Source organism: Aptenodytes patagonicus, chromosome 13 (assembly GCF_965638725.1).
Source record: "Aptenodytes patagonicus chromosome 13, bAptPat1.pri.cur, whole genome shotgun sequence".
NCBI classification, from domain to species: Eukaryota; Metazoa; Chordata; class Aves; order Sphenisciformes; family Spheniscidae; genus Aptenodytes; species Aptenodytes patagonicus.
In genome coordinates, this window is record NC_134961.1 from 2197448 (window position 1) to 2222499 (window position 25052).

The 25052-nt window shown below is 62.8% G+C and overlaps 4 protein-coding genes and 1 non-coding gene across 5 annotated transcripts in view; 2 read left to right on the forward strand and 3 right to left on the reverse strand.

Annotated features, from left to right (window-relative positions):
• The first annotated feature begins 2111 nt into the window (after positions 1–2111).
• WFIKKN1 (WAP, follistatin/kazal, immunoglobulin, kunitz and netrin domain containing 1) lies at positions 2112–4916 on the forward strand. Its single transcript, XM_076351130.1, has 3 exons — positions 2112–2173; positions 2266–2536; positions 3420–4916. Exons 1-3 carry the CDS (start codon positions 2112–2114, stop codon positions 4908–4910), a joined length of 1824 nt encoding a protein of 607 aa, XP_076207245.1. The 3' UTR covers positions 4911–4916.
• Positions 4917–5291: 375 nt separating this feature from the next.
• On the reverse strand, positions 5292–8882 carry METTL26 (methyltransferase like 26). Its single transcript, XM_076350839.1, has 6 exons — positions 8662–8882; positions 6879–7041; positions 6679–6738; positions 6183–6250; positions 5859–5937; positions 5292–5776 (listed from the first exon to the last, which is right to left on the reverse strand). The coding sequence occupies exons 1-6, from the start codon at positions 8868–8870 to the stop codon at positions 5729–5731; spliced, it is 627 nt and encodes a 208-aa protein (XP_076206954.1). The 5' UTR covers positions 8871–8882; the 3' UTR covers positions 5292–5728.
• A 189-nt stretch (positions 8883–9071) lies between these two features.
• TRNAG-CCC (transfer RNA glycine (anticodon CCC)) lies at positions 9072–9142 on the reverse strand. Its single transcript has one exon. It is a non-coding gene; the product is annotated as a tRNA-Gly (tRNA).
• Positions 9143–11038: 1896 nt separating this feature from the next.
• MCRIP2 (MAPK regulated corepressor interacting protein 2) lies at positions 11039–14888 on the forward strand. The gene is made up of 5 exons (XM_076351058.1): positions 11039–11134; positions 11264–11345; positions 13261–13388; positions 13640–13741; positions 14420–14888. Exons 1-5 carry the CDS (start codon positions 11083–11085, stop codon positions 14488–14490), a joined length of 435 nt encoding a protein of 144 aa, XP_076207173.1. The 5' UTR covers positions 11039–11082; the 3' UTR covers positions 14491–14888.
• A 1760-nt stretch (positions 14889–16648) lies between these two features.
• ABCA3 (ATP binding cassette subfamily A member 3) overlaps positions 16649–25052 on the reverse strand; it is a 31570-nt gene continuing 23166 nt past the window's right edge. The window contains exons 21-31 of the mRNA XM_076350625.1: positions 24530–24734; positions 23818–24037; positions 23414–23572; positions 22746–22918; positions 22316–22450; positions 21990–22184; positions 20858–21045; positions 20582–20752; positions 20137–20324; positions 19956–20029; positions 16649–18459 (exon numbers count right to left, since the gene is read on the reverse strand). Of these exons, the coding sequence (XP_076206740.1) occupies positions 18328–18459; positions 19956–20029; positions 20137–20324; positions 20582–20752; positions 20858–21045; positions 21990–22184; positions 22316–22450; positions 22746–22918; positions 23414–23572; positions 23818–24037; positions 24530–24734 (1840 nt within the window). The 3' untranslated portion in view covers positions 16649–18327. The remainder of the gene's footprint in view (positions 18460–19955; positions 20030–20136; positions 20325–20581; positions 20753–20857; positions 21046–21989; positions 22185–22315; positions 22451–22745; positions 22919–23413; positions 23573–23817; positions 24038–24529; positions 24735–25052) is intronic.

Consider the following 25052-nt stretch of genomic DNA (forward strand, 5'->3'; position numbering starts at 1 on the left):
CCGACCCAAACCCCAGCACTGGCACCTTCTCGGACTGTGTTGCTGTGACCACATGGACCCCAGCGTGGGGATGGGCGAAATCTGGGCTCCAGTTTTTCTCTTCCCCCCTTCCCTTCCCTCCTGCAGCAGCATCCTCAGAAGGACCCTGGGGCACCCCGAAGTGGCTCTATGCCCCCAGGCTGCATCCTCGGGGAGCGAGGTGCCATGGCAGCCTGCAACGCTGCCTCCCGGCTAGACCGAGGCGGGTTTGGGGGTCGGGGATCTCCATGCGTAACACTGCTGCAGGCAGCCGGGCGCTGGCAGTGCCCGCTCAGCAGCCGGTGTCTGGGGTCGGCTGGGGGGCTCCGGGGGGCTCTGGGCTGCCAGGGCAGGCGGGGTACGCCCCCGGCAGCTCCCAGGCCAGGCTGTCCTGATGCAATTCCCTGTTTGCAAAACACCTCATCAGCCTCCCCGCGAGTGTCCTGGGGCAGCGTAACCTCCTCTCCACGTCCAGGGCCAGCCGGACCCTCGGGTGGCTGCTTGGCCACGTAACCGGGGTGAGTGGGGTCCCCGGGCACAGCCACGGAACACGGTCCAGCCCTCCGTGTCTGGTCACGGCAAGCTGATTTCAGGCCCCCGGGGAGCCCCGGCACGGAGCCACTGGCAGCGCAGCCGTCTGCCGGCCCCGGCAGCCGCTCGGGCAGGGAAGTGGCAGCGGTTGCAGGTCGTGGCACTGTGTCAGTGGCACCAGCTGGAGATCAGCGTGCCGGGGCACGGCGGTTGTGTCCCGCTCGCACCAGCGTGGCGGGTGTCGAGAGCTCCCCCGAAACGCCTGGTCCAGTGCAATGGGGCTTCTCCTGGGAGCCTCAAGCGGGGGGAGCACCAAACCATCGCATGTAAAAACACCTCTGGGGCGCGGGCGGGTTGGTTTCCCCGCTAAAAATGTCAAGAAAAGGCTCCCCACCTTCTTTGGCCCCCCTCCACTGCCCCCCCAGTTCGCAGCCCTGCAGAAGGGAGGCTGGGGGTTCTGAGCTGCCCCCCCCCCCCCCCCCCCCCCGGGGCAAAACCCCCTCGGGTGGGTTTGCTGCTTCCCAGGAGCTGCAGAGCCTGCCTCGGCGCTGAGGCGGGTGGGTCACGGCTCTCGCCAGCGCCGGAAGAGTTAATGCTCCCAAAAATGCCGTGAAATGTGCCTGCTGCAGGTCAGTCTCCACCGGGGATTAGGGAAATCTGGCCGGTGAGCCAGGGCCGGCTCCTGCCAGCTTAGGGCCGGCTGCGGGACGTGCTCAGGGAGGCAGCGGCAGGATTGAAGCCCAGGCACAGCGTGCCGGAGCAGTCCCGCCGGGGTCTGGCACGGCCAGGCGCTGCCTTCCAGCTCGGAATAATACAGCCAGTTTAAAAAGCCTGGCCATAAATCAGCGGGGAGGGAAGGCTGGGAGCCGCCGCCAGGCTGGGTGAGCCCCTCCAGGGGGGCTGGGTGGGCACCCACCCTGCCGTGCTGCCGGGCGAGCCAGCGTCCTGTGCTTGGCGGCGCGGCACTCTCGGGATGCTGGCCGGCGAGCAGAGATGAGCAGGGTGGACACGTGCCGGCACCGGCACCCTGCTCCTGGGCACAAGGCTGCCTTTGCCCAGCGGGTGCCAAGAGGCGCGGTGCGGGGTGAGGGGCTCCCAGGCCAGCCCGGTCCCCGGCAGCCCCGCAGCGTGGGCTCCACGTGTCTCCCCGCCGGCGGCCCTGTCCGAGTGGACAACAGGCTCTGGCTGTTTTCTCATCCTGCAGGAATTCGGCTCCGTGGGCCGGGCAGGTTTTTTTTGTGTGTGTGTGTGTCCCCTCCTTTCACTCTCCCTCTTTGGAGACTTTCCGCATTCTGCCTTTGATCTCCCCCCTGTGTTTGCCCAGCCGATCGCTGGGCTCGCCGGGGTTAGAGGCTGAGGTCAGCGCCTTTCCCATTCCAAACACCCAGAAACATCAGTGGGAAGGGAGGGGATTCAGATTACAACCTTCCCATCCTCCCCTTCCACCCCACTCGCCCCGCTCGCCGTGCCGGCGGGGAGCCGGGATGGACTGAGCCCCTCTCGCCGAGGGACGCCGCTGCCACCGTGTCCCCGGCACCCCGAGAGCCGAGCGGCGGCGATGGATGGAGGTGGCGGGCAGCATCGCTGGTGGTCCGGCAGGCGCTGGGCGTGCTGAAGGGCAGAGGTTTGATCCTCTCCTCCTCCTCCTCCTCTTTGTCCCCCCGCCCGCCCGCCTTCTCCCTCGTCCCCTCCATCCTGAATGTGATTTATCCTGAGCCCTCGCCAGCGAGCCAGGCCGGCGGACCGGGGTGGCCAGATGCCTCCTCGCGGGAATTTTGGCCGCCCGGGCCGGAGCCGGCGAGCGGGTGGGCGGCAGCGTGCCCCCATGGGCATCACGCTCCTCCTGCCTTTGCTGGCGGTGGCAGCGGCCGGGCTGAGCCTGCAGCCGGGCAGGATGCGGCACCTGGGGGTCTGCCCCAACCAGCTGAACCCCAACCTGTGGGTAGATGCGCAGAGCACCTGTGAGCGGGAGTGCCAGGCTGACCAGGTGAGCGGGGGGGCTGCGGGGGCTGCGGGAGGGGGTGTGGGTGTGTGGGGGGACATCCCCAGGTCCCCTGAGGGAGATGCTTTGGGGTGCAGGTCCCGTGCCCGGTGGCACAGCCAGTTCAGTTGTTTCGGTGCAACGCGCTCAGCCTGGCTGCAACTTCACCCCCCCCCGAGCCCCTGCTGTTGGCAGGCGCAACGGATGCCCTGGGGCCACTCCCTGGCCCTCAGCAGGCGAAGAAACTGCTTGTAGCCCCCCATGTCCCACCCCGGGCTGTGCCCCGTGGCCAGGACACCCCCTCTGTGCACCCCCAGGATGCTCCCACCCAGCCGAGGGGAACGGGTGCCTGGGACAGGGACCTCCATCAGGCGGTGGACAGCCTCCCCCGGCCCCCTCTCCCGACTTTTCCCTGAGGTGAGGAGCCCACCCACAGACCAGGCTGCCCGTCCCAGAGAGCTGCGGCTCTGGGCTCCACAGCAGCAAGCAGGGGCACCAGCACCTCCACCCCGGTTAGGGCTGCCTGGACCCGGGGGGAGTGACTCCTTTGCAATTCATCTGTGCAATGAGTTCTGCCTCCCCTCAGCCAGCTAAAGCTGAGAGGGGTGAGACACTGTCTGCTGGGGGAGAAGGGGCTGTCATCACTGTCGTGCCCCCCCTGCTGGGGAGGGTCTGGGGGAGCTGAGGGGGGGCTGGGGCCAGCGCAGCCATTCTGGGGTGGTCTGGCTCTTACCCGGAGCCCAGCGATGCTGGGGGGTGCACAGGGCGGCGCAGGGGACACTTGCCCACCCGAAAGCCCCGTGTGGGGTGGGAGCAGCATGCACGGCCACTGCACGGCGGTGACTTCCACGTCCCAACCCCCGATTTCCTCTCCCGCCCCCCCGGCCAGGACTGCGAAGGCTTCGAGAAATGCTGCACCAACGTGTGCGGGCTGCGGAGCTGCGTGGCCGCCCGCTTTGCCGACGGCAGCCTGCCGGCGCTGGCGCTGGCGCCGGCAGCCTCGTGCGAGAGCTTCGTGTGCGCGCAGCAGGGCTCCGACTGCGACATCTGGGACGGGCAGCCCGTCTGCAAGTGCAAGGACCGCTGCGAGAAGGAGCCAAACTTCACCTGCGCCTCCGACGGCCTCACCTACTACAACAAGTGCTACATGGACGCCGAGGCGTGCCTGCGCGGCACCCGCCTCACCACCGTCCCCTGCAAGCACATCTTCACCTGGCCTGACACCAGCCCCGTGCCGCAGGAGACGACGGCGCGCCCCACGCCGGGAGCCGGCCCCGAGGTGCCGGTGCCCCCTGCCCTCTACAGCAACCCCTTCCACCAGTCGGTGCGTGCCGGCGGCACCGTCAGCTTCCGCTGCGACGTCAGCGGGCGCCCGCGGCCGGACATCACCTGGGAGAAGCAGAGCGAGCGGGAGGAGAACTTCATCATGCGGCCGGACCAGATGTACGGCAACGTGGTGGTCACCAACATCGGCCAGCTGGTCATCTACAACGCCCGCCACGAGGACGCCGGCATCTACACCTGCACAGCCAGGAACGCTGCTGGGCTGCTCCGCGCCGACTTCCCACTGTCGGTGGTCAGGCGGGAGCCGGGGGGGACTCCACAGGCTGGCAGCCCCCAGCCCTTCCCCAGCGCCGAGTGCCTGAAGGAGCCGGACCGGCGGCGGTGCGAGGCCCTGGAGGTGCGCTGGCACTTCGACGCCAAGCAGGGCTCCTGCCTCACCTTCCGCTACGGGGGCTGCGGGGCCAACAGGAACCATTTCGAGACCTACGAGGAGTGCCGGGCTGCCTGCTTGGGCAGCGCCCGCCCCACCTGCCTGCTGCCCATGGTGCAGGGCCCCTGCCAGAACTGGGAACCCCGCTGGGCGTACAACCACCTGCTGAAGCAGTGCCACTCCTTCGTCTACGGCGGCTGTGAGGGCAACACCAACAACTTCGAGAGCAAGGAGACCTGCGAGGACGTCTGCCCCTTCCCCAAGAGCCTGCAGTGCAAGGCTTGCCGCCTGAAGAGCAAGATGGTGCTGAGCCTCTGCCGCAGCGACTTCGCCATCGTGGGCCGGCTGATGGAGATCGTGGAGGACCAGGACTCCGGCATCGCCCGCTTCGCCCTCGAGGATGTCCTCAAGGATGAGAAGATGGGCCTCAAGTTCTTCAACATCAAGTACCTGGAGGTGACCTTGACTGACATGGACTGGAGCTGCCCCTGCCCCAACATGACGGCGGAGGACGGGCCGCTCATCATCATGGGTGAGGTGCACGACGGCATGGCCACGCTGGACCCCAGCAGCTACGTCCGGGCGGCCAACGACAAGCGGGTGAAGAAGATCTACGAGCTGATGGAGAAGAAAACCTGCGACCTCCTGAACCGCTTTCAGGACTAGGAGAGAGCCGGGACGTGCCGACGTGGGGGGGCCACTGTCGTGTAGTTCCCTACCAACCCCATGCTGAGCCCCAGCCCAGCTCCCACCTCCCCTGTAATTTATCTGCCGTATGTGTCCCCCCCCCCCCAGCCCGGCCAGCAGCAATAAAGGACTGGATTGGGTTGCAGAGGGGTGGGAGGTCTGCCAGGAACACCCCCCCCCCCCCGCCCCCCCCCCAAAAAAAACCCCTTCCCATCGCACCGAAGCCTCCAGGCCCAGGTGCCTTGGGTGTTCCTGGTGCAGGATCTGACCCCCCCCCATTGGCGCTGCAGCAGGGGGATTGGGGATGCTCTCCCCCGCCCCCAGTGTCAGTGCTGAAAGCATCAGGGAGCTGCTGGGGGGGGTGGCAAAGCCCTGGAGTTTATTGGTGGGAGGGATGGGGTCCTTGGGGTGGGGAAAGGGGGACAGGTCCCCCCGCCATTGGCACAGCATCCTCTGGGGAAACCGGCACTGAGCAAGAGGTCTCCCCCGCGCCCAGGGGTGCTGTGCCCCCCCCATGCCTATGCCCCCTGTGGCAGCTGCGGCAGCTCCTCTGGGCCAGGCTGGGGCGCCCCATTGCAAAGGGAGCCCCGAAGGGGCCAGGGGAGATGGATCCCCCCCCCCAGCCCACCAGCCAAGCCCAGCCCAGGCTGGGGCAAGTGGGGCACCGTCCCATCGCTGCTGTCCCCAGCCGTGGCTGGCACCGGTGCGGGGATGGTGTGACCCCTCGAGGAGGCATCAATGAGGGGGGGGGTGGCCGTGCCGGGAGATGCCGGGAGGTGCTGGAAGGTGGGGGCAGGTTACTGCTTGCGGAAGATGAGACTTTTGTTGTTGGCCGGCATGTCCACCTGGAAGCACAGAGCCGGGGGTCAGGGTGGGGGTCCCCACTGGTGCGGGGACTGTCCCCCCCCGGCAGACCCCAGCACCTACCATCCTCTCCAGGTGCAGCCCGTTGGCCTCAGCCAGCTGCCGCAGCAGCGCCGTGTCCCGAAGGCCCCAGGTGGGATTGCTGCCGGGGAGGGAGGCGTGGGTCAGACAGACGGACATCTCACCCCTGCGCTCCCTGAAGCATCCCCATCTCCCGGGGGTGCCCCCAGGTGGGGGGGGCTCCCCCCGGTCGATGCTTTAGGTCTTGTCTTGAAGGACCACGCTGGGAGGGAGTTCCTTGCGGCTGCAGGCAGCACAGGCAGGGCAGGCAGCATGGGCAGGACGGGCCATGAGCAGCCCTGGGCCCCCCCGACCCCCCCTTCCTACCTCTGCCTCAGGCTGCGGTCAAAGTCCACGTTGCTCTGGGGGCTGATCCGGCCATCCACGGCGTAGGGCTGCCAGGACACGAAGCCAGAGCTGCAGGCACGAGCCATCGTGTGTGTCCCCTGAGCTCCCCCCGCAGCCCATGGGCTGCTGTCCCCACCACACACAGAAGCCAAGCGAGAAGGGACATGGCCCCTGAGAGGGACCACGGGTCCCATCACCCACCGCGGGCCCCCCCAGACCCTGCCCTGGATGGGGCAAGGGAGGACAGGATCCCTCCCGTCCTGGGAGCGAACAGCCAAAGCCGCCCCATCCAGGGCTCAGCATGTGCCCCAAAAGGCTGAGACCCCCAAACCCGAGCCCCCCCCCCTTTCCCAGCCTCCCCACACCATGCCTAGAGCTGCCCTCCCATCTGCCCCCCCCCAGCATGCCCAGGGACACCCTGTGCCCGGTGGGATGCTCCCGCACCAAGACGGGTGCTCAGCCGAGCAGCACCCACCCCGTAGGTGAAGAGCACACCTCCAGGCTTCAGCAGCACCCCAGCACCCTTGAACAGGCCCTGGGGAAAGAGAGAGGTGGGGACTGGGTCAGGGGGCTGGTGACACCCCCCCGGGAGTCCCCTCCTTGGCCCTGGGACCCCCAGACCAGGGGACAGGGACCTGGCGAGGGCCGGCGTGGTTCCAGCCCTGCCCCGCTCACCTCGGTGCACCGCAGCTCCGCGATGTGCATCATGTTGATGCTGACGAGGAGGTCGAGGGTGGCGGGCTGGGTGCCCCCCCACGTCTCCCAGCCCTGTGAGACGTCCAGCAGGATGGGGGGCAGCACGTTGGGCACCTGCATGGCCTCCGCGTAGGCAGCGATGCTGTGGGCACCAAACCCCACGTCAACCCCAGCCGGGGCATTGCCTGCCCCCCCGCACATCCCCCCCACCAGCACCTGCTGCAGGCAGACCCGAAACCTGCCTGCCCCGGCTACCGGCAGCATCTCCCAGGTGGAGTCTCTGATGTCTAATAATAAGGTTGTGCTTGCAACACAGCCGGGGGGGGCTCTGCACAGGGCGAGGGGTCTGGTATCGCCGAGCTTTGCAACAGGCCAAAGGGTGACGGGGCTGCTGGGGGCGCTGCCGGGGCGGCCGGAGAACCGGCAGCAGCCAGACAACTGGCAGCAGATGGACCGAGAGACCCCTGCGCCTAAAAAATTTCCTAATTCACCATTGCCTCTCAGCAGGGCAGCCGCAGCACGCTGCCCTCCCGGCTGCCTGCATGCGCGCTGCCCGCGCCCACGTGCCCAGGCTGCCTGCGTGCTGCCTGCACCCACACGCCCGTGCTGCCTGCAGCACTGCCAGCACCCACGTGCTCAGGCTGCCTGCACGCCACCCCGCACCCACGCGCCTGGGCTGCCCGCAGCGCTGCCTGCACCCCTGCGCCCGGGCTGCCTGAACACCGCCAGTACCGCTGCACCAGTACCGTGTGATTTTGGTGTGATTTATACCCTTTTCGGCACATTTACCAGCCAGGTCTCAGTTCCCGAAGCGTCAGAGCAGGGAACCGCAGCCTCCCGGCCCCAGCCTGGGGATTATTTTTAACCAGGGCAGCGTGTGCTTGGTGCCGCTGCTGGAGAGGTGACGGGTGGGAAGGACGCCGGCTGCGCTCCCCCGGGACAGGCGCCGATTTTGGCACCGGGTTTATTTTTTTTCATGGGGGAATTCCTCCCCGCGCTGCAGAGCTGGGGTTTATTTTTGTTTCCTGAATGGAAACCGAGCCCTTCCAGCCAGGCGCTGCAATGCCTGGAATGGGCATTTGGCCACGGCCGGATCCGCACACGCCAACGCAGAGCAAATAAACACAGCCCGATGCGGCTTGCCGGGGCGGCGCAATGCCCGGAGTGGGGTGCGAGCCACCCACCACACACGGGTGGGAGCCACCGGGGTGTCCCAGTGAGCTGGGCATCAGGCCCGGCATCACCGGGGAGCATTGCGGCCCACGCGTGGGTAACAGGAGGGCGACTGCCGCTCAGCAATGCGTGGTCGGGCGCTTTGCAGGCAGGAATCGCTCCGCAGCGGGGTGGGCTGGCGGAGACTTGGATGTTGGGGCTTTTCTGGGAAAAATAAAGGACTGAGCCAGGGAGCCTGCGCTGTTTGGGAATCGGATGTCGGGGCTTTTCTGGGAAAAATATAGCAAGCATTGACTTGGGGAGCCTGGGCTGTCTGAGAGTTGAATATTGGGTCTTTTCTGGAAAAAAAATAAAGCATCAAGCACGGGAGCTTGGGCTGTCCCAGAGTTCAGTATCGCATCTTTTCTGGTTAAAAATAAGCATCGAGCTGGGGAGCCCGGGCTGTCTGAGGGTTGAATATTGGGTCTTTCCTGGACTGAAACACAGCACCGAGCTGGGGAGCCCAAGCACTCCAGCCGTGGGTCCGTCGGGAGGGGAAGGGGCTGGAGGCTGTGCTCCCCAGGGACCCCCCCCCGTGCTCCCCGCTCACCTGCGCAGCGCCCGGGGGTCGATGTCGGAGGGCTGCCAGAGGGTCTGCGGCAGCGCCCGGGCAAAGTGCGTGGCGTGCAGCCCCGCGCCCGCCCCCACCTCCAGCACCCGCAGGACGCCGGGTCCCGCGTGGGGGCCGGGCCCCACGTACTCCCGTAGCACCGCCAGGATCGGGCCCTTGTTGCGCTCCGCCGCCGCCGGCGCCTGCATGGCTGGAGCGGGCGCTGGCCGCAGTGCGGGGACTACAAGTCCCAGCCGCCCCCACGGGGACCGCCCCCACGCGCCGCGGGTGGAGCCTCCCACGGGGGGGGGGGGGAGAAACCGCCCCCACGCGCCGCGGGTGGAGCCTCCCACGGGGGGGGGGGGGGGGGGGGGGGAGAAAAAAAAACCCAAAAAGTGACAGTGCGGCTTTGCGCCGCCCGGGAATCGAACCCGGGTCGCAAGAATGGGAATCTTGCATGATACCACTACACCAGCGGCGCCGCTGGCCGAGGGGCCGCCCCGCCGGCACTCGGCCTGCCCACGCGCGACCGCGGGGCGGGGCGGAGCCCCCGGGGCGGCGTGGGGCGGCGCGTGCTGCCGCCCTCCCGCCACGCATGGGCCTTTCCCACCCTACTCCCACCACACCCAACAGGACCAGGTCGATGCTCCGCGTGGACACCCCAGGAAAATGGGGGTGCGTGGGACGCCCCGGCTGCGGGGAGCCGGAGGGGGGGCAGCGGGGTTACCCCGCGGCGTGAATCTTGGGCACACGGGACTCCCAGCGAAACCCCCGCCCGCCCCCAGCCCTTCTGCAACGACTCCCGCTGACGATGGACGCCTGGAAGGATCCAGCCGGAGCCCGAGGATCTGGGGTTTGGGGCTTCTGAGCGCGGGAGGGCTCGGGGCTGCACCGGTGCGCCCACGGGCACCCTATAAACCCCGGGCAGGTCTCAGGTGGGGAAACTGAGGCACAACTCCCCTGGGTGACAGGGCAGGTGACGAGCCGGTGGTGGGGTCCTCCTGGGTCACAGCCGTATTTAAGCACAGTAACGAGGGCCGCATCCTGTAGGGTTGGGGGGAGCCGCATGGGGGCTGACGGCTGCTGGGTGCCCCCCTGTGAGCCACCCACGGGTGGCTGGCACCCTGCAGGATCAGGCCCTGCTTTGCAGGATGCTCTTTTGGGGGGCCAGGCACCCTCCCGCACCGCCTCCCACCCCGGCAGGGCTGTGCCACCACAGCCATGTGGCCGGCAGGGTGGAAAGGCCAAGGTCACCCTTGTGGGGGGGCTTTGCTGCCCCCGGAGCAAGGCTGGAGCACCCCCTAAGACCCCGGTGGGTTTGTCACACAGCCTGTCCCCAAAACCCTGGATGCCACCCAGCTACGGGCAATGGTGTGGGGTGGCTGGGGACCGGCTGGGGGTCACATCCTGGGGCTGCACCTCCTGCCACATGGGGAGACCTCGGCACACCTTCCCTGCTCCAAAGGTCACCGCGATGGCCGGGACATGGCCGCCCGCCCCGGCTTCCCACCTTGCGGGGTGGCCCGCGGCTCCCGGGCGGTCATGGGGTGCGCGGCTCGGGGCTCACCAGGCTCGTTACAGTGCTGTCCCCATGGTGGTGGCACAGCCTCTGTCTCTGCACTCCCTCGCTGTCCCCTGCCTGGGTCCTATGTGTCCGGGAGTGACTCCTACATCTCCCCCGTGTGTCCCATGGCTCCAGTGTCCCCTGTCTCCGGAACGACCCCGTGCATGTCCCCTCTGTGTTCCCTGTGACTCCTGTGTCCCCTGCGTGCCTGTGCCATCTTGTGTCCCGCGCGTCTCCTGTGCCCTGTCTCCTACTTGACCCGTGTGTGCACCCTATGTGTCCCATGCGTGTCGCGTGTCTCCCACCCCCCACGCGTACCCTCTGCCTGTCCCATGCGTGTCCCCTGTGTGTCCCCATGTCCCACGTGTGCCCCCGTGTCCCCTGTGTGCCCTCCACATCCCACGAATGCCCCCTATGTGTCCCGCGTGTGTCCCATGGGTCCCCACATCCCACGTGTCCCCCCTTATGTGCCCCGTGCGTGTCCCCCCCCGGCCCACGCGTGCCCCCTATGTGTCCCGCGCGCGCCCCGCGTATCCCCCCCACGCCCCAACGTCTCCCCCCCCCCTCCCCGCCTCTGCCTCCGACGCCTCCCACGCGCGCCTCCCCCCCGTCCCTCACACGCCTCTGTAGGTGCCCCGTTCCCCGCGCCCCCCGCCCCGGCTCCACCGCCCGCCCCCCGCGCTCCGCTGCCCCCCCCCCCCGGCCCGCCCCGCGCGGGCCCTTTAAGGGCGGGGGCGTGTCGCGGCGGCCGGCCCGGCCCGGCCCGTTAAAGGCCCGGCGAGGGGCGCGCGCCGCACTCGGGCGGGGGCGGCGGGGCCGGTGCGGGGCCGGGGCCGGTGCGGGGCCGCGGCCGCAGGATGTACACGCTGACGCGCGGCCCCAGCAAGCTGGCCACGCAGCGCCGCACAGGTACCGGGGACCCCGGGGAAGGGGGGCGCGGGGGGGGGTGGGGTGGGTGGCGGTGCGTGGGCACCGGCCCCGGCCCCGTCCCGCTCCGCTTCCCCCCGGGCCGCTCTGACGCCCCGCCGCCGCCCGCAGGTCCGACGCAGCAGGCGGTGGAGAGCAGCAAGCTGGGCGAGCTGCGGGGCCGGCCTCAGCCCGGCGCCTGGCCCCCCGCCAGGTGAGCCCCGCGGCGGCGGCGGCGGCGGCCGCCGTGACCTTGGGGAAAGGTTACCGGGGCGGCCGGGCCGCGCCGCCGGGGGAGGGGCCGCCGGTGGGTGGGTGGGCCCGGCGCCGTCGCTCGGTGCCCGCATGCCGGGACGTGCGGGGGGTTGCGGCGCTGCCGGTCCCCGCCCGCTTCCCACGGGGACTGTCCACTCGTGGCGTGGGCCGCCCCTCGGGGGGGGGGGGTGGGGGGAACGGGACCGGAGTTGGTCGTCCCCGTCTCGTCCTCCCCCCAAAAAGCACGGGGGAACGGGATTCGTGGCCAGTGGAGCGGGCAAAGTGCAGGCAGCGGCGGGCTGGGGGGGCACCGCGCTGCCTGGGGTGCTGCTGCCTGCGTGTGGGTGCCGAGGGGAGCCGGGGGCCGGGCCGGGCTGGGGTTGTGCAACCCACCCGCAAACCCCGGGGGAGGCACCGATTGCACAAACCCGCTGGCGGAACCGGTGCCGGGCGAGTGCCCGCACCGCGCCGGGGACCGGTGTGTAACCGCCTGGTCCCCGGGGCTGGCGGGTCCCAGCTGCAGCCCTGGATTCATGGAGGCCGTGGTGGCCCACGGGAGGGTTTGGAGGTTGCCCTGGAGGAAGGGAGGGAGGGAAGGGGACAGCTTTTGGGTGAAACTCCCAGCTTGTAGCAGGAATAACTGGAGCTGTTGGGCAGGTGTCGGAGGGGATTTAAGCAGCTGGAGGGGTGATGGCTTCTCCTCCTAAGGAGATGCTTTCTCAGCTGGAGAGCTGGGGCCAAACCCCAGCCTGGCAGAGTAGGCAGCTCCGCTCTGTCGGGCAGGGCTGTGGGGCCCGTACAGCTCTGCCCGTTTCCTCCAGCTTCAAGAAATGGATGAGAAAAGCCTCCCCTCCAGCTCCCCTCCTTCCTGGGATCTTTCACTAATTAACCGGTGTGGCTGCTACCACGCTTATCCTCCTTCAGTCAGGTTGGTTGGGCATGCTCCTGGCTGCCGCCATGCCCGCAGCAGGCGGGGATGCCTGCCCGGTGCCCCCCGGCCACGTGTGGTGTGGGGTGCGTTACCCTGCCCCAGGCTTTGCCTGCAGAACTGCCAGGGGAGGCGCGGGCAGGGGCTGCCTGTTCTAGGTCTCACCTGCCCTGCAAACCGTAACCCGTCTGCGCTCCCGGGCCCCTTAGACTTTGTCCCGTGACAAACGTGGCCGTTGCAGATGTGTCCCGCCCTGAAGCTGGGCAGAAAAGCCAAAATACTGAAGTTTTGCACTGAACGTGCCCACGAGTCTCATCCCAAACCTTTCCTTTTGATCTGCCCAGTTTTGCTGTTTCCAGGCTGGGGCTGGTTTAAGTGCCCTGCTCTCGGGAGGGGATCCCAGCTCTGAGGAAGCCTGACCTGCTCCCACTTGGCAGAGGGTTTTGTCCCAGTCCTGGGACACCTCGGGCATATGCTGGGGGCTGGGGCTGCTTCAGCAAACCGGGGTGCTTGGCCTGTGGAGAACGGCATGACGGCGCATCCCCCTGCCCAGTGCCTAACTGGATTTCATTTCCATTTTCCTGATATTTCGGCAATTTTGGTGGCAGATGTTTTATTTTAGGGACTGCACTTGTTGCTGGGGCTGGAGGATGAGTGGGAGACTGGCAGGGCGTGCTTTTCCCTGGGGAGCTCCCCTCGCTTGCACCCCTCTCTGCACAGGAACCCCCTCTCCCAGGGGGCTGCGTCCCTTTTGGTCCCTTCCCTGTGGGACAGGGCTGAACGGGTCTGGCTGGCTGCAACTGTGGCCCTGGCCTCGCCAGGGCTGTGGGCAACTGTGCATGCTACGGGGCAACCTGGGGCATCTGAACAACCCCTGTCCTTGCTCCAAACCATGGTGGGAAGAGCTGCCTGTCCCCCCTCACCTCCCCCTGGCTTCCCTCGACAGCCCAGCCCAGAAACTCATCTTCAACAGAGTGAATGGCAAGAGGCCACAGGTGCTGCCGCAGCAGGTCTCGGCCCCCGAGGAGTGCTACACGCTGGCCCATGAGGAGAACGTCCGCTTCGTCTATGAAGGTGAGGGCAGAGGGTCCGTGGGGGCAGGCACCTGCTTGCTGTCGCATCCCTGGGGGGGGGGGGGGCTGGAGGATGTGGGGTCCTTCCTGAGGCAGCTGCATTGTGCTGGGGACCTCGATGCCAGGGATGGGGTCCCCAGCCTGGGCAGCTGCCCTCCCTTGCACCAGCTCCTGCTCCTCTCCCGCAGCCCCTCCGGGCTGGGAAATCCCCATCCCAAAACCATCCACTGCCTGTTTTCCACCCACCCCCAGCCTGGCAGCAGGTAGAGCAGCAGCTGGACGGCAGCCGGAGCGGGGAGAGCACCTGCGGCCCTGTGCAGTACGTAGAGAAAACCCCCAGCCCTGGACTGAAAAGTAAGTTGGAAGCAGTCGTGGCACTCGGGGGTACATTGGACTCATGGGTGCGATGAGCTGGTGTGGGCTCAGTTGGGTACCTGAGCAGGGCTGCGATGGGAAGAGAAGGAGGATCCCAGTGCTGGATGTGCCAGAGGGGCTGGGTTGGGTCTGTCCTGCCAGTGCTGAGGCCGCTCGAGGGGTGCTGGGGGGCAGCTGGCCCCCAGCACTGTGGTGGGGATGTCCCACGGTGCCCTGTCGGAAGAGCCCAAGCAAGCAGGACGCCTGGTTGATGACTCTTCTGGAAATCATGCCTTTTCCAGCCACCAAGGTGGGCTCAACATTGTGCTGGAGAGGAGCCCCCCAGGTCCCACCGTGGGGACCTGCCTCTCCCGGGGCCAAGCAGGACCAAGCTGGAGCGCAGCGGGACGGGGACAACGTGCTTCTCTGATGGCAGCTGGAGTAAGGGCTGTGAACACAGCCTGGGGGCTCCTGCAGCGGCCAAGAAGTCCCCAAGAAGAGAAGGTCCCTGTAAATCCAGCCTGGCCTTTTGGGGACAGGGCACAGGGGTGGGGGAAGTTTTGGGTGTCACTTTTTTTTCCAGTGGCAAATGGTATGGCTTAGCAGGAGCACCCAGAGCTCTGCTCCCTGCTCCAGCTGCTCTGCTATGCTCTGCTCTCTCCCTCCCCTCTCTTTCAGACTTTGTTCCCATCGACCTGGAGGAGTGGTGGGCACAGCAATTTCTGGCCAAAATCGAAAACTGCTCATAAAAGGGAAGAAAGGTTTGGGTTGGTTTTTTTTTTTGAGAGACAAAGCTGAGAGCATCTGGTCAGAACCCAGAATCGGTGGCATTTTAGAACCACGTTTTTAAAAGATGACTGAAATCAAGTGACCCACGCTGCCAGGCCAGTGGGACCGGACCACAGCCATGCCTGGCCGCGCGCCCCTTCCCTGCGCCCAGCGTGGAGGAGCAGCATGCGGCCCCAGCCAGGATTCCTTAAGTGCCAGTTCTCGGACCGCTGCAGCTCCTGCAGCCGCCAGCTCCCAGGGACACTGTGGTGCCATGCTGGGGACAAGGGAGCGGATCCCTCCTCTGCGGCCGTAGCCACGGGGAGGACAGCAGGGTGCTGTAGCAGGACCGCCAGACAATAAAGTGCTGAAACTGCCAGTGGAGAGGCACTTGCGGGATGGGGAGGATGTGTTTGCAGGAGGTGGTGGAGCAGCTGGGGTGCAGCATCGTGCCCTGGGCTGGCGTGGAACGGGGCATCCCTGTGGAGGGGGCATGCTCCTGGCTGAGCGGGCACTGTGCTGCTCTGGAGGCAAAGGGCTTATCTCCCTGTTTTCCTTGGAGCTGTATCCTTGCCCCAGTGCTCCCTCATCTCCCTGGGCTCTGCCAGGGGCTGGTGCTGTCTTGGGTGTATGTGGGGAGGGGGGGGGGACATGACATATGGGCATGGGCAGGGTGCTGAGCAGCCTGGTTGTGGTGCAGGAATGAGGGTGCCAGGGCAAGGCCCCCACTGCTATGGAGGCCCTTGACATTGCTCTGACAAAAGCTATTTTGAGCCCCAAGCTCAAGGTCTCCCCCTTGCCCATGGCTGTTGGGGTGTGGTGGGGGGCTAAGAAAGGGTGGTTGTGGTGGAAGGGATGGGGATCCCCACTTCTGCTCCCAGAGGCATCTGGCACACAAAAACCCCTCAGCACATGGGCTTTTCCAGGCTCGACTGAGCCCTTCCAGGTCAGGTTTTGGAGGATGACCCTCCCTTCCCCTATGTCCTCCCCCCAAGGTAGAGAGCAGGAGGCCAGCAAAGCCTAAGCAGCCCAAGCCCACCAGGGCTGGAGCTGCTCTCTGACGCCAAAGGAGGCCAGGAAACGCCCGCGGGAAAAAAAACAAAAAATCTTTATTATTCCTATGATGGGAATAACAACCACACTGCAGCCAGAGGGGAGCAGCAGCCACCTGGGACCTGTGATGCTTCTGCCACTACACGTGGTCGCTGCAGCCTGGGAGGCCAGAGAGTTGCCAACAGCAGCCGTGACCCTGCCAGCACAAAGCCTGAGCAGTGCCCGTCTGATGAGCAATCCTGGTCCTGCCTCCTGCCCCCGGGGTAGTTCACTGCAGCTGTAACTGAAACAGAGTGAGCAGCACCATGCGCAGCCGGCAGCTCCGGCCTTGGCGAGCGGGGAGGGGTGTTACAGCACCGTGTGACCGAGAGACGCTGCTTCGTTAAGACTCTCTTCGTTGAGGCCAGGATGACCCCAGCGGTGGTGGGCTGGTGCCAGGGGATGCCATCCTTGCCACTGACTCCTCTAGCACTGGCTCGGCCGTGGCGTTCATGGGCACTGCAGGGGTTACGCTGCTTCTGTGCCACCTGCCCCGGGAGCAAGCCTGGCAGGGGGGTCACCGGTACCCCAACAGGACATGCTGGGGGGGGGTGGGGTGTCCCAGCTGTCCTGCCTGCTGCTGCTGTCCTCGGGGTGGTGCCAGCCTGTGGTACCTGGCATAAGCCCACATTGCAATTTGGCATCTAGCCCTCCCACAACCCCCACTTTCCCACTGCTCCCCATCCCAGGCAAAGCCCTGGAGGCTCCGCTGCATCCTGCCATATCCCCCCCCGCCCCCCCAAAAAAAACCCGCAGTTACTGGGAGCCCCAGCGCTTTCCTAATGGCTCCAGGCACCCTCCCACCAGAAAGCATCCCCACCCCCCGCTTTTCTTGCACAGGTGCTGCCCCCAGGAAGGTCGCTGGTGCTGGGGTTTTCCCAGTGCATGGTGGCCCCCCCCCCCCCCCCCCCCGGCAGCGGCTGGCTCTGCCGCCTGCAGGGATGCTCCCAGGGAGCAAACCCTCCATGCCAGCAGCTCCGAAGGGCTCTGAGGTGTCCCAGGGATGCCATTCACCTGCTGGCTGCTTGCTAATAAAAACACACATCGTTAAGATCCAGGGAAATTCATAGTAACATGATGCACCATCGGTTTGAACAACAACATTAGGCAAAGGGAAAAAAAGGGAACAGGAAAGAATGAGTCAGTCACAGGAACAAAACAAAAACCCAACCCAAAAATATAACCCAACCCCTGACAATGCAATCACTAGAAGGGAATCAGCACCCCTCGCCATAAATATTAATTCATTTTATATGTGCAATTGTGTGTATTACTATAGTGCAAATAGCTCTGCATTGATCGCGGAGCAGCCGGCCCGAAGGGGACTGCCCCCAGGTGACACAGGGACTACTTAAGGACAGACAAGAATCAACACGGATTTAAAACAAACAAACAAAAAAAAGCAACCCAACCACTGGGAAATGCCAAAAAAAAAAAGAAATCCCAGTTGCTGCCTCTGACTCGGCGCAGGCAGGGCTGGGCAGTGCTGGTGCCTAATGCACCGTGCCCAGCAGCATCCCCCATGGCTGGGCAAGGGCAGGACAGTGCCTTCGCTGCCGGAGCAGCCTGGCATGGTGCGGAGGGGATGGGGACGAGGGGGGGGGGGGGGGTACGCGGGACAGGCGTGCTCTGGTCGGAGCTGTGTGGGGTGTAAGGGGAGAGCACAGCAGGACACGGGCGCAGCAAGAGCATCGCTGGCCTTCAAAACCGGTCCTGTGGCTGCGGAGCACGCTGCAGGGCAGTGCTGCTGGTTAAACCTTTTCACGGACGCAATAGTGAGCCCAGCAGCGTCCCCAGGCACCCTGTGACACCTCTCGCCCATCGCTGCCGTCAGCCCGAGCTACGGCTCTGCAGCGTAGCACCATCACATGCTGTCCCAAGGGGCCGAGCTCTGGGCACTTCTCCATTAACACATCCTCCCTCCCGCCCAGCGCCAGCACCCGGCACCGCAGAGCCAGCTCCCCCTGCACGGCTCGGGCCGGTGCCAGCTCCTCGGGACAGGCTTGCCTCCACCCATGGGCAAGCAGGCAGGAGGGCACAGCGTTTTCTAAGAGGTTAAAGGAGACGGAGCCTCCTCCGTGCCACGCAGGGGACAGAGGGGAGGCTTGCCTTGTCCGCTCCAGCTAGACACAAAGTGCTTCTAAGGGCAACCAGAGCGCATCCTAATTAACCCAGCGAACGGTTTGGATCTAAGCTATTTGACAGCCTCCTGTTAAACCACGAGCAAACCACCTAACGATACACGTCGACATGCGGGCGAAGACCACGAAGCAGCGTCCTGACAGGTGCGAGCGCTGGGCAGGGAAGAGGGGCACGGGGGGGGGTGGAGCACGGTGCTGTTTGGGGACAGCATCCCACTCCTCCTCTGCCAGCCCAATTCCCAACACCCATCTCCACCCATCCAGGCTTCCCCCTGCTTTTTGGGCTTTTTTTTTTTTTTGCTGTATAGATGGGAATGAAGGCTGGAGACTGGAAGTGTCACATGCACACACACACACTCACACACAGACCCGCGCCGGCGCTGCGGCGGCACGCGATGCACACGCACCACTTGTGGTCCCGACAGCAGAAGGTACGACGCCATCCTCTCCCCCCTCCCCGGTGAAAAGTTTCTTACATTTATACATTATTTAAGACACGCCGATATATAAATTACTGTCTCTATATATACTATGTATAGGCAGCAGGGCCAGTCCATGACGAAGGGCACCAGTGGGGGCTTCTGCTCATTTCCCTCTGTCCTCTGTGTAGTGCTGGAAGCGAGTGAAGCTCATGAAGACTTGCTCCAGGGATATCTGGCTCACGGAATAGTCTTCCAAGCGATACTTCTCTTTGGCTTTCTCCAAGGCCCCGAAGACCTACGAGGGAGGGCACGGCAGTTATTGCAGGGCACCTCGGCTGCGGGAGAACCCCGCGGGTTGCGACTGAGAACGCGGAGGAAGCTTTTTCCTCCGGGGAGACGCGGGGGAAGCGAAACCCTCCCTGGCGGGAGGGCGGTGGGGAGCCAGGAGACGGATTATTTAGCAGAGTACCTGACCCCATTTAAAAATATATGATGTTGTGTATATATACAGTTTACATAGATATATGATACATACATACATATGTGTGTGTGTGTATGGTTTTTTATATATCCCTGGGCTGGGATCCCAGCCCAAGGTTTCTGCTCAAAACATTATATATATAAAATATATATATACACTAAAAACTATATAGTATACTATATATACTATACATAACTATCTGTATATAGTATATATTTATGTATAAGGTATATATAAAAATAAAGTAAAATATAGTATATTTTTATGTAATCTGTATACTATGTACTCTGTATATAGTATATATACTCTATACAATATACTGTATACTATACACTATACTATATACTCTATATATAGTATATAGAGTATGTATGCTATATACTCTATATAGAGAGTATATAGAGCATACAGAGCATATAGAGTATATAGTATACAGATATATATAAAAACCTATATATACTTTTATACTGTATATAAAAACTCTGTATACTATATAAATATATAACTGTATACTACATATTTATATATAGATAGTACATAACTATCTGTATATACTATATAAAAAAAACCTATGTACACGGTATACAGATAGTTATATATTCTCTCTCTCTATATATATATGTGTGTTTTTATATATGTATCCCTGAGCTGGGATCCAACAGGGTCCATGGCTCGGCCTCCCGCCCGCAGCCCCAGGCGGGACAGCACCGGTGACCGTGTGCGGCAGCGCCAGAAGCCGGGGTGCAAGGCGCTTCCTCGGGCCAAGGGGCAGCAGCAGGGAGCGGAGAGGTGCTGGTGGGTCGATGCTGTGACCGCCAGTGCCACGTTCCCAGCAGGGAGATGCGGGGTGGGAAGGATGCAACGACCAAACACATCCCTTCCAGCACCCTCCAGAGCCTTCACGAAATATTTTGAGAGGTACAAACAAAGGCAAAATCAGCTCTTGCTCCCCGGGGAGACCCTGCTTTCCCTTTGGAGGGCTGCGGTCAAGGGCAGCCAGTTCGGGGGGGTGGGATGGAGCGGTCCCGGCTCAGCACGCACGGTGCGTGCCGGGTGCTCGCACACTGACCATACATGCAGGTGACCTGTTTGGGCCAGGAGGTGGGAAAGGGTCAGGGAGAAAAACCACTTTTTAATTAGCTTGTTTTTTATAAGTCACCTGGATTTTGGACAGAGAGTGGCTCTGGAAGAAAAGGAAGATGAGCTGAGCGTGAAAGCAAAGCATCAAGAGCATGCGAAGGGACAGGACTAGGGCTGCCCCTCCAGCCTCCTCCTGCAAAGCGGTGGGACGTGCTCCAGCACCCCCTTACCTGTGCCCAGCTGAGGTTCTTGTTGGTCAAGTGATAATGTACCATGCCCTGGTGCTCGTGTTTCAGGACACTGCCTGGGAGAGATGAGCAAGGAGAGGCTCTGAGTTAGGAAACTCACTGAAGCTCACGAGCAGCATCCTGCCCTGCCCTGGAGGGCAACCGCTCCAGCAGCTCACGGTACCTGGGAAAGTCTTCTCCACAAAGGCCTTGAAGGCCTGCAGCTCACCCTCCTCCTCACTCCGCGTTTTGGCCAGCAAGGTGTAGCCGCTGCCGAACTTGCTTTTCAGGTGCTGGGGGCTGCCCAGGCATTTGAACTGCCCGTTCACCATGATGGCCAGCCGCGTGCACAGGGCCTCGCACTCCTCCATGCTGCAGGACAGAAGAGGACTTGTTCAGCAGGGCAGGAGCACCGAGACAGAACAGCAGAGGCTTCTGGGAAGGGGCTGGAGGTGGATTCTCTCCTCTCCAGGCTTTGGGAGGAGGGAGATTTGTGTAAAGCCAGCCACTGCTGGCTGTGGGAGTGCCCAACCACCAGGCCCTGGAGGTGGGTCCCATCCCCTGGACCCCACCACCCTCCTGGCCGCTCCCTGATCTCTCAGGCCAAGCCCTGCCTGGACAGGTGTCACCTGTGGGAGGTGAAGATGATGGATTTGCCACACTCCCGCGTCCGCGTCACTGCGTCCCAGAGCAAACGTCGGGCCACAGGGTCCATGCCGGTGGAGGGCTCATCCAGGAAGATCACGGGGGGACCACCGATGAGGGCAATGCCAGCACTCAGCTTCCGCTTGTTACCACCACTGCGGAAGGAGACGGGAATGGGGACAGAGACCCGATACGAGCACAGGGAGAGGCCCACAAGACGAGGGGCAGAGGGCATGGGGTGTCTCCATGTCTCCTCTCACCTGTAGGTCCTCACAAGCTTGTCGGCGTGGGGCTCCAGGAGCAGCCCTCTCAGCATGTTCTCCACGCAGCTGCCGATGTAGCGCTCGGGGATGCCCCGCAGCCGGGCATACATGCTCAGGGTCTCGCGGCCCGTCATGTGGTCCAGGAGGGCATCGAACTGCGGGCAGTAGCCGATCCGCTGCTGGACCTTGGGGCAAGAGGAACCCAACGGGGATTAGCTCACAGGCAGCTCTCTGCAAGGAGGTGTCCAAGCCAGAAGGTGCCTTGGCACCCACAGGGCTTTGCTGCATCTCTGCAAGGTTTTTGCTCAAAGCGACGGGGACTGAGCTGCAGCTCCGAAACCACAGGTGAAACGAGAAGGAAATTCCTCCATCGCTGGAGCAGCCAGTCTGGCGGGGATGGACACACGCAGCGCACCTCGGGACGGCAACTGCGTGGCCTCACGCTGCATTTCCCAAGCTGGTTCCTCATTGTGAGGGGCCATTTCAGGTGGCCCAGGCTCTCAGGAGGAGGAAAGCACTGGAGGGTCTGTACCTTCCCCATATCCTAGTCTCCTCTGGGGACAAGAGCCCAACAGAAGGCAGAGTCCCAGGGGAGGAAGCAAGCAGGGCCATGCTTGCAGGGCAGACCCTCCCCGTGTTCTCCTTGCCTGACGTTGTCTGGAGCTGACAGTGGTAGAGGTATCCAGGGATGGAACTGAAAGCCTGACCCCTGCTCATCTCTTGCTTTTCTAAAGGGAGTGGGCAATTCCCAGCAAGCAGACCTCTAGCAGGGGTCTGGAAAGGTTTGACCCGCTTGTTTTAGAGAGACCGTCATCCCACTGTGATCACTAACTCACATTTTTCACATTTCCAGCTACAGAGCTAAAACCCTTTGAGGAAGGGTTTGCCACCTCCCCAAGGTTTGGCTTCTATTTGTTTCACATCTGTCATCCCAGTGGAGAGGGGACTGCTTCCACGTGGCCAAGTAACGAAGAGCTAGGCCAGACAAGGACGCAGCGTCCCTGGGATATTACCTCCACCCCTGGCAACTGCAACTGTGTCCTCCTCAGAGGCACTTGCAAGGTGACCCAGCCCAGGCAGACGCAGGACTGTTTGTAATGCCGCCCTCCGCCCCTGCAGCCCTCGGTACCTTCTTGATGTTGGCCAGAATGCTGTGGCCATCCACAAAGGCGTCCCCCGACGTGATGCTCTCGTCACCAGTCAGCATCTTGAAGGTGGTGGTTTTGCCCGCTCCATTGAAGCCAAGAAGGCCAAAGCATTCCCCTTTGCTGACCGCTAAGGAGATCCTGTCCACTGCCAGCAGGGACTCCCGGCTGTCGTAGACCTGGTGGAGACCAACACACAAGCCACACCAGTCACTGCCCGATGGCACAAGGCAAGCGGTGGCTTTATCAGCCGTGAGGACCACGGCTCAGGTGGCAGCAGGATGCTCAGGCACGACCACGCTCTCCTCACCTTGGTGAGCTCCTTGATGACCAGAGGGCTGCTGAGGGATGACAGCAGTTCTGGTGGTGACTCCAAAACCTTCTTCCTCTCATCTGCCACATCCCGGTCCTCTGGCAGCACAGACACCCTGTTCAGCAGTGCCACCTAAACACGGGGGAGAAAAAACACTCTTTGCCACCTGGATGCTGTGGGACAAATGGGTTCCTCCAGTGCCCCCAACCCGGGCAGGATCCATCCCTTCGATCAGCCACCTCCTGGGACGCCTCACTCCCTTTGCCAACCCATACACTCAACAGGATCGGTCCCTCCAAGCAACCTGCTCCGGGGATGCTCCCTGGGAAGATGATTTAGGTGAAGAGGGCCTGTCTCCAGCTTGCAGGGACTCCTGGGCTTGGTTTGGAAAGCACCTTACTTCTTCCTCCCACACACTTCAGCTCACCCATTTCCGCCGCCTGCAGATGCCACAGACCAAAGTTCTCAGTCTCCAGAGAAGGTTTGTCTCAATGAGGAAAAGGAGGAAGAGGAAGGAGAAACCCTGGATGGTCAAGGACGTCAGGTATCGTCCGATCCCAGGCGTCTCCCAGGAAAAGCAGTTCATCTGATAACTGATATCTGAGCAGAGATGGAACAAAATCAAGACTTGGGTCAACCCACACTCTGGGGAGGGGCAGATATGCTCCAGAGAAAGCTGTGAGCCCAAAGCTTTGCCAGGCTTATCTCTATCCCAGCCCACACTGGCTCCCTGCCCACAGCTCTTTCCAACGCTTCCCACAAGAGGATTCAGGTCTGGAGGGGATCTGGCAGAAGATGCCCAAGGGGAGGCATGCAGAGGAGATCAAGTCACTCTTGGGACTGGGATCTCTTTACTTGTCTAGCCCACATTTTCCTCCAAATCATTAGTAAGGAAAAGATTCCTTAATTGGATCACCTATGAGTGTCAAACGCTGCCCAGTTTTTGCTTTAAAATGGTACCTGGAGCTGCTGCCCAGGTTGGGTTAGAGGCCCCATGATACTGCCCAGCTCCACCACCCACCCCACAGAAACCCCCCAGTGCGGCTACAGTGGGATGGCCAGGATGGGCAGGTGAGGACCAACACAGAGACTCACTGAACGCCTTGCAGATGAAGATGGCTTCAACGGAGGAGGTACAAAACTGAATGAACTCGTAGTTCTGGTAGAAGTCACTGATGCATTGGCCCAAGCAGTAATTGGGTAAGACGAGAAAGACTTTATCCAGGGTTTTGGAGAGGTCCACCAAGCCCAGCTCTGAAAGAGGAGCACAGGAGGATCAACAGATTGGAGTTAGCTGGTTTTCAAGAAAGACCCCGATACTTCCAAGTTCAGAAGGAAGACCAACAAATTTTGTCACGTTTAATGGGTGAGAATGGACTGTCATAGGGTTTTTTGCTAGTGTGGGGACAGCCCTGGGGTGAAAAAGTCCCCTTGGGGGCTGGAACTTCTTGGTGACGGCAGGGTGCAGTGCTGGGCAGGCACAAAGGGCAGAGACGCACCTGGGATGCTCATGATGGTGACTGCGAGGAAGGTGGCCGTGCCTGAGAGGATGTTGAAGATGGTGAGACGGGTGTAGGCCGTGGCTGCCACCGAGAAGAAGAAGCTGAGGAGGTACATGAGGGGGATGATGGCCCAGCCATAAAGGAGGAAGATCAGCATCACATCAACGAGGTGGCTGTCTTGGGTGAAGGCTTGCACGTCAAAGGCTTGGAATATCACCTAGGGCACACCAATGCGAGGAGAATGCACGCTTGTCTTGACCACAAGCGATGTCTCCTTGTCTCAACGGCCCAGGCAGCAAGGTAATGGCAGCACCACACTGACCCGGATAACCCCTCACACATGGTTCCTACCAGCAGCCCGTGCCTGTCCGCAGGGGAAGCCCTCTTTCTGCAGACTGGGATGCAGAAGGGCAGATCTGGGGAATTCCTCTCCATGCTCCCATGTATTTGAGATTTTCTAGTGCCCACACCCAAGTGTTCGGGTACCAGAGGCTGCAGGCAACTGACCCAGCTGGTTGGCCATGGCCCAGCTCCCAGCAGGACCAAGGGACAGCTTTCTTGCTGGTCCTTTCTATTAATTGAGACAATGCCAGTGGCCTCATCCTTTTCCCTGCACCCACACACATCCCAGCTCTCCCGGAGGAGCAGCACCCAGAGCTCCCACCCAAGGACAGGACAGGAGGGTACCAGGGTGTCAGGGGTGACTCACCAGCATCAGAGCACAAGGGATGAGGAAGTTGATGATGTCCCAGAGCAGGGCGGAAAGCCAGAAGTTGACCACGTAGACGCCGCTGACAAACTGGACGTGCTTGGCTTTGATGGCCCGCTCGCTGACCAGCAGCAGAGCGAAGGTGCTGGCAAGTGAGGCCATGCCGTACAGCAAGTTGATGGCAATGGCGAACCCGGTCTGGCCTCTGCAGGGAGAGCAGCGGGGCAGGTTAGGACAGGGACAGCTCAACAAACCAACGCTGAGGCTACACGGGGACAGCACACCCACACCGTGCTTCTTGTGGAGGCTACGCTCACCCAGCAAGCCAGCATGCAGAAGAAACACCCCATAATAAAAGCGCACCTCAGTAGGATGAGCATCTCCCACGCACAGCCCACCTAGCACACCACAAACCTCCACCCTGCCTTTGCAAGGTCCCACGCATGTCCCCTCTCGTACAGGTGAGGTTCAGAGACCCTGGATGCAGGATTTCATGAAGTGTACGGCCATACAGCACCCTCTG

Excerpts from the sequence above, each read along its gene's own strand:
- MCRIP2 (XM_076351058.1), top strand. The coding sequence starts at position 11,083 with ATGTACACGCTGACGCGCGGCCCCAGCAAGCTGGCCACGCAGCGCCGC. Across the intron at positions 11,346-13,260 it reads GGCGCCTGGCCCCCCGCCAG|CCCAGCCCAGAAACTCATCT; the intron begins GTGAGCCCCGCG and ends TTCCCTCGACAG. Across the intron at positions 13,742-14,419 it reads CCCCAGCCCTGGACTGAAAA|ACTTTGTTCCCATCGACCTG; the intron begins GTAAGTTGGAAG and ends CCTCTCTTTCAG.
- METTL26 (XM_076350839.1), bottom strand. The coding sequence starts at position 8,870 with ATGCAGGCGCCGGCGGCGGCGGAGCGCAACAAGGGCCCGATCCTGGCG. Across the intron at positions 7,042-8,661 it reads GACCCCCGGGCGCTGCGCAG|CATCGCTGCCTACGCGGAGG; the intron begins GTGAGCGGGGAG and ends TGGTGCCCACAG. Across the intron at positions 5,777-5,858 it reads GGCTGCACCTGGAGAGGATG|GTGGACATGCCGGCCAACAA; the intron begins GTAGGTGCTGGG and ends CTGTGCTTCCAG.
- WFIKKN1 (XM_076351130.1), top strand. The coding sequence starts at position 2,112 with ATGGAGGTGGCGGGCAGCATCGCTGGTGGTCCGGCAGGCGCTGGGCGT. Across the intron at positions 2,174-2,265 it reads GGGCGTGCTGAAGGGCAGAG|CCCTCGCCAGCGAGCCAGGC; the intron begins GTTTGATCCTCT and ends ATTTATCCTGAG. Across the intron at positions 2,537-3,419 it reads GGGAGTGCCAGGCTGACCAG|GACTGCGAAGGCTTCGAGAA; the intron begins GTGAGCGGGGGG and ends CCCCCCGGCCAG.